The 12,074-nt window shown below is 47.7% G+C and overlaps 1 protein-coding gene across 3 annotated transcripts in view; it reads left to right on the forward strand.

Annotated features, from left to right (window-relative positions):
• The window catches only part of SHPK (sedoheptulokinase), a 32,096-nt gene that overhangs the window by 4,285 nt on the left and 15,737 nt on the right, over positions 1-12,074 (forward strand). For 2 of the 3 annotated variants that reach the window (XM_017512211.2, XM_017512209.2), the window contains exon 2: positions 5,158-5,296. In XM_017512211.2, coding sequence (XP_017367700.1) covers positions 5,158-5,296 — 139 coding nt within the window. Of the gene's footprint in view, positions 1-5,154; positions 5,297-12,074 lie in introns of all 3 variants that reach the window. The other variant, XM_017512210.2, reaches the window with a different exon arrangement.

Genomic DNA, 12,074 nt, shown 5'->3' on the forward strand with positions numbered 1-12,074 from the left:
CTCACCCCCATGTCCCCACCCTGCTCTCCCCTCCTTCTGGGGATCCCCGTAGCCACCTGGCTCCTCTCACCCCCATGTCCCCACCCTGCTCTCCCGTCCTTCTGGGGATCCCCGTAGCCACCTGGCTCCTCTGCCTTAGTCTTTCACTTCCTCTTGGCTGTGCTCTCCATTGCATGTAGAATCCTTGTCGGGCTCCGGGGCGGCTCCCTAGGAAAAGGCTGTGCTTCCTCTGCACTCCTTGCCCCATCCTATCCCTCCTCTACTTCCTTCTTTCTCTTCCCTTGTTCCTGCATGTTAGGAGCCAGAGCTGCCCTGACCAAGGCCAGCAGGCTAACAGGGGCAAGTGAGAGGTTTTCCCAGGAGGGGAACGCAGCCTCCCTGCAGGGAAGCGAGAGGTCTGAGAACTCCACCTTTGGATGCCTTTTCCAACTCAGCTTTGCTAGTTCCTCAAAGAGCTGACATTTCTTGAGATCTGGGTCACAACTCTCTTCCTCTTCTTCTGTTCTGAACTTTCTGTGGATTCTTCTAGTTTTTTTTAAGGTGGAGTCTCGCCCTGTCACCCAGGCTGGAGTGTGGTGGCACAATCTCAGTTCACTGCAACCTTCACCTCCCCGGTTCAAGCAGTTTTCCTGCCTCAGCCTCCTGAGTAGCTGGAATTACAGGTGTGCACCACTACCCTTTGCTAATTTTTGTACTTTCAGTAGAGACGGGGTTTCTCCACGTTGGCCAGGCTGGTCTCGAACTCCTGACCTCAGCCGATTGGCCTGCCTCAGCCTCCCAAAGTGCTGGGATTACAGGTATGAGTCACCATACCAGGCCTCTTCTAATTGTTAAGTAGAAGTTTATCTTTCAATTTTGTTACCTGAAAGGGATCCCAATCCAGACCCCAAGAGAGGGTTCTTGGATCTCGCCCATGAATTCCGGGGGAGGAGTCGGTAAAGTGAAAGCAGGTTTATTAAAGTAAAGACTTAAAGAATGCTGCCTGGGCAGAGCAGCCCTGAAGACCATTGGTTGCGAGTTTTAATGGTTGTTTCTTGATGATATGCCAAACGAGGGGTGGAAATTCATGCCCCCCCTCTGTAGACCTTCTAGGGTAACTTCCTGACGTTTACCTCGGCATTTGTGGGCTGTCACGGTGCTGGTGTGAGTGTAGCGGTGACAGTGACCAGCGGTCATTCTTGTTGCCATCTTGGTTTTGGTGAGTTTTGGGTGGCTCCTTTACCGCAACCCATTTCATCAGCAATGCGTTTATGTGTGTTGTGCTGACCTGTTTCCTTCTGTGATTCAGAATGCTTGACCGTCTAAGTCACAGAGGTGGTGCAGCCCAGCACGTCTCAGCCTCATTTTACCCAGCCCCTGTTCACGATGCAGTTGCTCTGGTTCAAACACCTCTGACAGCTTGAGGTGATTTTTGTGTGCAGAAATAATTTACTTTGGAAAAAATCATAATATGTGTTTCACTTATGGGAAATCCAGAATCCTCGTTCTTACCTTAAAAAAAAATGGTTTTTTTGAGAGAGTGTCTTGCTCTGTCACCCAGGCTGGAGTTCAGTGGTATGATCTCTGCTCACTGCAGCTTCCACCTCCTGGGTTCAAGCGATTCCCCTGCCTCAGCCTCCCAAATAGCTGGGACTACAGGTGTGTGCCACCATACCTGACTAATTTTTGGATTTTGAGTAGAGACAGAGTTTCACCATGTTAGCCAGGCTGGTCTTGAAATCCTGACTTCAAGTGATCCACCCACCTTGGCCTACCGAAATGCTGGGATTACAGGCGTGAGCCACGGTGCCTGACCCCTTTTACCTAAAGTTGCAAATTTACCTTATAGAGCTTATTCCATTTGGTCTAACATTTTAACTATTATTGTTTTTAAATCCATTAGATAAATGCTCCATTAACTATTGTTTTTGATGGCCTTTGAAAGGCTGGGCATGGTGGCTCATGCCCGTAATCCCAGCATTTTGGAAGGTTGAAGTGGGGGGATCGTTTGAGGCCAGGAGTTTGAGACCAGCCTGGGCAACTTAGTGAGACCCCCATCTCTACGAAAAAAAAAAAAAGATAATACTTAATCCCATTTTAGTCCATTAAGTACCTTAGATGTTTGAAACTGCAGTTATATATTTAATCTTTTTTTTTTTGTTTCTTTGTTTTTGTTTTCAGAATAATTAAGTAATTCTTAGCAATCAAGTAAATACATACCTATTGACTGGGCGTGATGGCTGACACCTGTAACCCCAGGACTTTGGGAGGCCGAGGCAGATGGATCACCTGAGGTCAGGAGTTGGAGACCAGCCTGGCCAACATGGTGAAACCCTGTGTCTACTAAAAATACAAAAATTAGCTGGGTGTGGTGGTGCATGCCTGTAATCCCAGCTACTCAGGAGGCTGAGGCAGGAGAATTGCTTGAAATGGGGAGGTGGAGGTTAGTGAGCCGAGATAACACCATTGCACTCCAGCCTGGGCGACAAGATTGAAACTAAAAAAAATATATATATATATATATAATATATGTATATATAACATATATATTTATATATAAGTATACAAATGTATATAATATATATTTATATATATGTATACGAATATATATAATATATATTTATATATATGTATACAAATATATATAACATATATTTATATATATGTATAAATATATATAACATATATTTATATAAATAAATATAAAAACATATAAATATATAAATATAAAAAATATATATATTTGTGTATATATGTGTGTGTGTATATATATATATGTACCCTAAATGCTCTTATGTGTTCCAAATCCTTTTTTATAAATGTAAGCTGTGAACAAATAATCTCAAATCTAGAACAGTTACTCAATTTCACATTTTAATTCACAGTCATAGAGGTAACCTAGGCCAGCTAAATTTACTTAAAATGCTCAGTACCCCAAGATTCTTTAAACAAAAATATTAATAGCATAAGTATGATTCTTTTAAACATGGATATATTTAATTCTCGATCATTCCGCTTCGAAATTGAGTCACTAAGAAAATGATATTTTCATCCGGGTTGTTTTCCCAAGTGATTATTTTGTGGTGGCCTTCTTATCGTATTGATATTTCTTGCTGATTAGAGGCATCTGCTAGGATGTGATGGGACCTTGGGTCCTATTTATGGTCTCAGAGAGGCCTTAATCATTTAAAGGAAGAGGTACTCTCAGAGTTTCTTAGGTTTGTTTGTGACATCACTGTCTGCTTTTGAAGTTGTGTCTGTAACTCCCACTCATTTGGACAGACTGCTTGAGTGCATTTGGTATTTCTTTAACTCTAAGACACCCATCACACCCTCCTCCATGCCAGTCTGACCCTGAAGACCTTTGAACTTGTCCAAATCCTGCATTCTTTCTTCTTTTTTTTTGAGACAGGGTCTCGCTCTGTTGCCTAGGCTGGAGTGTAGTGGCACAAAAAGGGCTCCCTGCAACCTTGACCTCCTGGGCTTAGGCTATCCTTCTGCCTCAGCCTCCCGTGTAGCTGGGACGATAGGCACATGTGCCACCACATCTGACTAATTTTTAAAATTTTTTGTAGGGATGACGTCACGCTATTTTGTTCAGGCTGGTCTTGAACTCCTGGCCTCAAGTGATCTTCCTGCCTTGACCTCCCTAAGTGCTGGGATTATAGGCATGAGCCACTGCACCTGCCTGACCCTGCATTCTTTTCATATTCTGTCTCTTAGGACCACTTAACTCTTAGAGATATGAATATGATACTTGACTAAATTCTGCTTATCTCTTATTGTATCTGTTTAAATTCTGCTTATCTTTCATACATGGTTGTTCAAGGTTATTCTGCCTAGAGAGTTTTCAAGGAGTGAAGAAGTCAGAAGAAAACGCTAATCAGGAAGAGATGGTCCCGACTGTCTTCAATCACTTTTCCATCCCTGGGAAATGGTCTCCTCTATCAGTCTATTTTATTTTATTTTATTTTTTTAAAGACGGGGTTTTACCGTGTTGGTCAGGCTGGTCTTGAACTCCCGACCTCAGGTGATCCGCCCGCCTTGGCCTCCAAAGTGCTTGGATTACAGGTGTGAGCCACCACGCCTGGCCCCTCTATCAGTGTAATGTAGCTTATACCATTGCCCAGGTGGTCCTCTGAAAAGCAGCTCTGATGATGATCTCTGCCATCAGAAAGACCCAGGGGTGCCTCGTTACTTTTGGAAGAGCCCTTTGCCCAGGGGCCCCCATCATTAGGCCCCAGCCTCCCCTACCCTTCAGCCCTATCTCCTACCACCCCTTTCCACAGCCCGTGTCCTTGGACGCCACCTGCACATGTTCCTGCGGCTTTGCCCTTAACCTGCTTCCCTCTGTGGGTTTTGGTTTCACGGTCCAGGGCCTGGCCAGATGGGGGAAGTCACAAGGGTTCTGCTTAGAGTCCTGTAGGCCTCTGTTGTCCCCACCCTCCTGCCAGGTTCCTTCCTGCCACATTCCCTGGTCTGACCGCTCCCTGTGCCTGGTGAAAGATCCTTCCTTTATTTCTTCTATTTTTTATATATATAAAATATTATGTATGTATATAAAACAAATAAATGATGTAAAATGATAATTATATATAAAATAAGGATATAAAATGATAATTATATGTAAAATAAATAAATGAACAAAAAGATGTATTTTTGAGTTGGAGTTTCGCTCTGTCGCCTGGACTGGAGTGCAGTGGCTCGGTTTCGGCTCACTGCAACCACCACCTCCCGGGTTCAAGTGATTCTCCTGCCTCAGCATCCTGAGTAGTTAGGATTACAGGTGTGCGCCACCGCATCCGGCTAATTTTTTGTATTTTTAGTAGAGACGAGGTTTCTTCATGTTGGCCGGGCTGGTCTTGAACTCCCGACCTCAGGTGATCCGCCCGCCTCAGCTTCCCAAAGTGCTGGGATTACAGGTGTGAGCCACCTCACTTGGCCCTATTTCTCCTATTTATAGCACAGAGAATGCTGTTCTCTGCTCAGTCCTACCCCAGTGGAGGGCAGACCCAGGCGGTTTGCTGTAACTCCCCTGCAGCAGCACCTCGGCTGTCAAGTGTCAGGGCGTGGGTGCTGCCCCCAACATTCCTGCTCCAGGACATCCTTGGAGGCTGCGCCCCTCCCGCTGCCCATGTGTCTGCCCCTGCCCAGCGTGTTCTCTTCTGCTTCCAGGGACGGGAACAGGATGTGAGTAGAATCCTCCAAGCCTTAAACGAGTGCCTTGCCGCCCTTCCCCGGCAGCTGCTGCGGAGAGTTGTGGGCATCGGGGTGTCAGGCCAGATGCATGGAGTCGTGTTTTGGAAAACAGGCCAAGGTATGCTGGGCTCTGGGTGCACTCAGGCTGGTGGCAGTCATTCCCAGCATCGGAGCAGGGCGGTGCAGGGCTTTCCGTGAAGGGCCGGGTTATCCTGCCGTGGGAACAGGGCCCTGTCTCTGGAATGGACGAACCTGGGCTGCCTCCTGCATCGGTGACTGTTGTACACATGTGAGGTGAACAGGGGAACTGCCCACTCACATCATCAGCATTGTCATCCACCATCAGGCAGAGAGGGCAGGGCAACTCCCAGATTCTCTGCAGGATTCAGCCGAGTGCCTTTTCCATCGCTTTCTCTTTATCTGTGTCTCAGAACATTAGTGCAGACAACCAAGAGATTAGATGTAGCTGCAGGAGATGCTGAGACACAAAGGGCACTCTTTTGAATTGGGGCACATTTGTTGTCATTTACATATTTGTGATTTTGAAAATTCCAGGGCATATCTTTTTTTTTTTTTGAGATGGAGTTTCGCTGTTGTTGCCCGAGCTGGTGTGCAGTGGTGCGATCTCAGCTTACCGAAACCTCCGCTTCACGAGTTCAGGCGATTCTCCTGCCTCAGCCTCCAGAGTACCTGGGATTACAGGTGCCCACCACCATGTCCGGTTAATTTTTGTATTTTTAGTGGAGACAGGGTTTCACCATGTTGGTCACTAGACTGGTCTGGAACTCCTGACCTCAAATTATCCACCCACCTCAGCTTCCCCAAGTCCTGGGGTTACAGGCGTGAGCCACTGTGACGCCCAGCGTATCGTTTTCATGGGCTCAGTTGCTAAGCGTTTCTAGTTGGTCATCTTATGAAGTCGGCCACAGTATAGAGGTTGGGTAACGTGTTCTATTTGGCCTTGAGGAGGAGAACTAAGCCAGTAAAACAACAGCGAGCACTTCACATGCCTGGTCCTGGCTAAGGACATCAGCTCACGATCGCATCAGATATTCCCAACAACTTGATGACACAGGTCGCACTGTTGCCACCATTGTGCAGATGAGAGGTTGACATTCAGAGAGGTTAGAATAATATGCTTAGGGTCACATTTCAGCAAGTTAACCCTGCTTTCGAATTCAAGTCTGTCCGAGGAGCTTTTGAAGGCCTGGGAGGGGGTTGTTGGTGGAGAACCAGAGCTGCTGGAGACGCAGTGGCTCAGTGAGAGACTTCCCAGCAGAGCGTCCGGTGAAAGATGACACTCCTGTAGGAAGCTGGGAGCTCCCTGTTACAGCAGGCACTAAAATAACTTTTTTTTTTTTTTTTTGAGACGGAGTTTCGCTCTTGTTACCCAGGCTGGAGTGCAATGGCGCGATCTCGGCTCACTGCAACCTCCGCCTTCTGGGTTCAGGCGATTCTCCTGCCTCAGCCTCCTGAGTAGCTGGGATTACAGGCACGCGCCACCATGCCCAGCTAATTTTTTGTATTTTTAGTAGAGACGGGGTTTCACCGTGTTGACCAGGATGGTCTCGATCTCCTGACCTCGTGATCCACCCGCCTCGGCCTCCCAAAGTGCTGGGATTACAGGCTTGAGCCACCGCGCCCGGCCTAAAATAACTTTTTAAGGCTGGGTATGGTGACTCACGCCTGTAAATCCCAACACTTTGGGAGGCCAAGGCAGGAGGAGGATTGCTTGAGGCCAGGAGTTCAAGACTAGCCTGGGCAACATAGTGAGACCCTGTCTCTACAAAAGATGCAAAAATAAGTCAGGCGTGCCCCACATGTTTGTAGTCCCAGCTATGTGGGAGGCTGACGTGGGAGGATCACTGGAGTCCTGGAGGTTGAGGCTGCAGTGAGTTTGATTGCTCCACCTCATTGCAGCCTGGGCTACAGAGCAAGACCCTGAGTCAGAAAGGCTGCAGTGAGTTTGATTGCTCCACCTCATTGCAGCCTGGGCTACAGAGCAAGACCCTGAGTCAGAAAGGCTGCAGTGAGTTTGATTGCTCCACCTCATTGCAGCCTGGGCTACAGAGCAAGACCCTGAGTCAGAAAGGCTGCAGTGAGTTTGATTGCTCCACCTCATTGCAGCCTGGGCTACAGAGCAAGACCCTGAGTCAGAAAAAAACAAATCAAACTTTAAAAGAAATTATATTGGCCAGGTGCAGGGGCTCACGCCTGTAATCCCAGCACTTTGGGAGGCCAAGGTGGGTGCATCACCTGAGGTCAGGGGTTCAAGACCATCCTGGCCAACATGGTGAAACCCCATGTCTACTAAAACTACAAAAATTAGCTGGGTGGGGTGGTATGTGCCTGTAATCCCAGCTATTCGGGAGGCTAAGGTAGGAGAATCGCTTGAACCTGGGAGGCGGAGGTTGCAGTGAGTTGAGATGGTGCCACTACACTCCAGCCTGGGTGACAGAACAAGACTCCATCTCAAAAAAAAAAAAAAAAAAAAAAAAAAAAAAAAAAAAAAAAAAAAAAGAAAGAAATTATAAAAGATTTAATTTAGACATACAGAAATAGGGAGAATAGTGCTATGAACCAACATACACCCATCCCTCAGCTTCAACAAAATCAGCGTTTTACTATAAATCAACATTTTAAGCAGAAGATGGATGGCTACTTTGTGGGGGATGTAGTTATGAACACTGGATTCAACCCTTTCTACCTGGAGAGTCAGCAATTTAGAGTGCCCTGAAGTGTGTGGTGACTTCCCTGTCAGTGGGCCTGGCATCTAGTGATGTACCCTTTAATTGTTCCCAGGATGCGGCTGGGTAATCGTAGAACCTGAGGCAGGCTCTCTCCCCTCCCCTTCCTCCGCCCTCCCCTTCCTTCTTCCGCCCTCCCTTTCCTTCCTCCCTCCGCTCCGCCTGTTGTCGGGCCATCCGGGGCCATGGGAGCTGCTTGGCTCCAAGCAGTATGGGGAGCAGAAGACAATTAGGGTGTCAGCGCTAACCTCTCAGAGGGAGTCTAGGTTGTAAAAGCTTTTAAAACTCCTTAATTTTGCGTTAACGAGAATAAATGTCCTTTTAATACTAAAACCCTCCCCAAAGAGGACAGCAGAGAGCTAATGCTTGTGGCCCGGTCACGTGCTTTCCTTTCTGCCCGTCTCCTGGGCGCCCTGAGAGCCACACAAACCATCAGCCGCATGGTTGGAAACAGCTGCTGAATATTTTATTGAGCCAGCCCACATGCCTTCTGGGTTTGTTTTCTGTTTCTGGGAAGGAGGAAAGCCGCAGCTTGGTGAGGGCGATACCTGTTTAGTGGAGTCAAGTGAAATCGCATTTGGAATCTAGTCTTGCTGATTTTAATGGCAGCCTTAATTCAGTTTGGTTTCTGTACCTACAACATATAAAGCCCTTTGCGAGGCCCCGGGGGAGAGATAGAAATGAAGGAATGAAGCCTCTACCTTCCAAAACACGGTCAGCACAGACGGGCAGGAGTAACGTGAGCAGAGAGCTAAGTGCTTCAGAGGGGGCACCGGGAGCGTGCTGGCGGCGGGGAGAGAGATCGAGGAGTGTCCTCTGAAAGGCCTGTGGTCACGCTGGTTTCCAGACTCCATTTGCAGACTCAGAAAAAGCAGCAGAGAAACCGGGATCATAAAAGAAAGCTGCAAGGCGAGCAGCAGACAGGGAGAAAGTATCTGGTAGTGAATAGTGGGCAAAGGACAGGTCAGTGCGGGCGAAGAACGAGCAACTAAGAGAGCACAAACAGCCCTGTGGACAAGTGGGCGAAGGGCACAAGCATCCTTCCTAGAAGAGGAGATACAAATGGCTGACAGCATCTGGAAAGACGCTCAGCGTCGTTAGTGACAAGAGCCGTGTGATGGAAACCGCGAGGTGTCATTTTCCACCAGCTGCATGCAAGAAATCAAAATGCTCAGGCATGTCAAGAGTTGAGGAAGGGAGTGGAAAACTGCTTCTTTTTTTTTGTTTTGTATTTTGAGACAGTCTCTCGCTCTTGTCGCCCAGGCTGGAGTGCGATGGCGCAATCTGGGCCCACTGTAACCTTTGCCTCCCTGATTCAAGCGATTCTCCTGCCTAAACCTCCCAAGTAGCTGGGATTACAGGTGCCCGCCACCATGTCTAGCTAAATTTTTTTGATGTTTTTAGTAGAGATGGGGTTTCACCATGTTGACCAGGCTGGTCTCAAACTGCCCCCTCAGACTCCCAAAGTGTTGGGACTACTGAGTCACCGTGCCTGGCCCCCCATTTTTGTTTTTTAGAGGCAGGCTCTTGCTATGTTGCCTAGGCTGGGCTGGAACTCCTGGGCTCGGTTGATCCTCCCACCTCAGCCTCCTAAGTAGCTGGGACTGCAGGCGAGCACTGTCAGGCCCAGCTTCTTTCGTTGTCAGTGAGGAAATTTATAGGAAAATATAATGGCTTTGGCTCCTAGATCTGGGATCTGAGATCAGACACAGCCATGAAGCGGCTTCCTAGGGTGCATGCCCTGCTTTGCTTCCTGGCAGGCACCATTCTGCAGAAGCCAGATGTTCATCTCCTCCCACATGATCTGGGGTGTTCTCAGTTGCTGCTGACTCCTCTGGACTGGTGATTGATTGCAACGTTGTTTTGCTATTTTGCCGCAGTGGTTATGTTTCCGTTGCATGGTGTGGCAAACATTCCTTGTTTGAGAAGAGAGAACAAAGTATATGTAAGGGGATAGATGATCTTCCTCAATGGCTGCCGGAAAAGCATTGAGACCATGCACAGAGTTTAGAAGCTGTGGGCTTATCATCATCATCATCATCATCACTAACGTTTATTGAGCGCTCACTGTGTGCCACGTACTATTCTAGATGCTTTGTGTGTGTTAACTTATTTAATACAACACACAACACACACCCTTAACCCTAACTAACTCTAACTCTTCCACCTGCTGTTAGCTCGAGAATGACATGAACACACAGAGGCAGGTAGGCCGGGCATGGTGGCTCATGCCTGTCATCCCAGCACTTTGGGAGGCTGAGGCGGTGGATCGCCTGAGGTTGGGAGTTTGAGACCAGCCTGACCAACATGGAGAAACTCCATCTCTACTAAAAATACAAAATTGGCCAGGTGGGGTGGCACATGCCTGTAATCCCAGCTACTCAGGAGGCTGAGGCAGGAGAATCGCTTGAACCCAGGAGGTGGAGTTTGCAGTGAGTTGAGATGCTACCATTGCACTCCAGCCTGGGCGACAAGAGCAAAACTCTATCTCAAAAAACAAACAACAACAACACACGTGCGCACACACACACACGCAGAGCCGCCACGATCAGGGGAATAGAGTTGTAAGTGTGTCCTATCTCTGGATGCACTTGCCACAATTGCCACCAAGATGCTGAATTAGCGTGACTTCCAGCTCTTGCCCCCAGGATCAGTTTTAGGGAAATTATAACAGAAAAACACCAAGAAAGGGGAGAGCACCGTGAGAAATCCTGGGGTGATGGGGCTTTTTCGAGCTGGTATGTGTGGGTTGATGGGTTGGGTGTGGGGCAAGAGGAGAGCCAGACTGGCCTGCAGGAGGGTAACCTGGGAGGGAACCGCTGGTCTCCCGGCTCGCCATGGCTGTATCGCCTGCAGTGCCTGTTCCCCCTCCCGCCACCTGCTCCCCGCCGCCGGCCCACAGGAGCTCAGCTATCTTCAGTAATCAAGGCAGTGGAGAAAAGCAGGTGTCCCCTTCAAATTCTAGGACTGATGACCTGTGACTTAAGGGTCCTCTTCACATTGTTTGTTCTTGGGGGGCAGAGGAGAAACCTGTGGGGGTGGATGAACTGTGGCTTTACCTGTGGTCCTGTCTGTCCTCCCCAGCCACAGAGGTCGATAGGAACTGAGGCCTGGCCATTTATATTACCAATAATCCTGGGTAGCCAGTGTTCCCAGGAAGAATGAGTTCGCAGGCCTGGATAACAGGGCAATTGAAGAGCACAAGGAAAATAATTGTGCTGGATTCTTTGCTGGAGATTCTGTTAGAAGCTGAACTGTTCGAATAGATACAGTAGACCGGGCGCGGTGGCTCATGCCCGTAATCCCAGCACTTTGGGAGTCTGAGGCGGGTGGGTCACATGACCAGTCTGGCCAACATGATGAAAACCCGTCCCTACTAAAAATGCAAATAATAATAATAAATATATATATATATATATATATATAAAATAAGCCAGGCATGGTGGCGAGCGCCTGTAATCCCAGCTACTCAGGAGGCTGAGGCATGAGAATTGCTTGAACCCGGGAGGCAGATATTGCAGTGAGCTGATATCATGCCACTGTATTCTAGCCTGGGTGCCAGAGGGAGACTATGTGTCCAAAAAAAAACAAAACCCAAAAAGAATGGACACACTAAAAATTTAAAACTTTCTAGATACACTAAATGATATTAAAGGAAGATATTAGCAAGGACAGGACAAAAGAAAACAAATATTAGATATGAAAATATAACTGAAATAGTACAAGATGATGGTTTGATAGCAGAATGGATAAAACTTTAGAACAAACTAGAGAATGAAAGATCAGATTGAGGAAATCTCTCAGAAGGAAAAAGGAAGGGACAAAGAAGGAGAAAATACAAAAGAAGAGCTATGAGATTTTTTTTTGAGATGGAGTCTCACTCTGTCACCCAGGCTGGAGTGCAGTGGCGCCATCTTGGCTCACTGCAACCTCTGCCTCCTGGGTTCAAGCGATTCTCCTGCCTCAGCCTCCTGAGTAGCTGGTACTACAGGTGTATACCACCACGCTGGCTAATTTTTGTATTCTTTTTTCTTCTTTAATTTTTGTATTTTTAGTAGAGATGGGGTTTCACCATGTTGACCAGGCTGGTCTCGAACTCCTGACCTCGTGATCTGCCCACCTCGGCCTCCCAAAGTGTTGTGATTACAG

The sequence above is a fragment of the Cebus imitator genome, unplaced genomic scaffold, assembly GCF_001604975.1.
Source record: "Cebus imitator isolate Cc_AM_T3 unplaced genomic scaffold, Cebus_imitator-1.0 Scaffold464, whole genome shotgun sequence".
Taxonomy (NCBI): Eukaryota; Metazoa; Chordata; class Mammalia; order Primates; family Cebidae; genus Cebus; species Cebus imitator.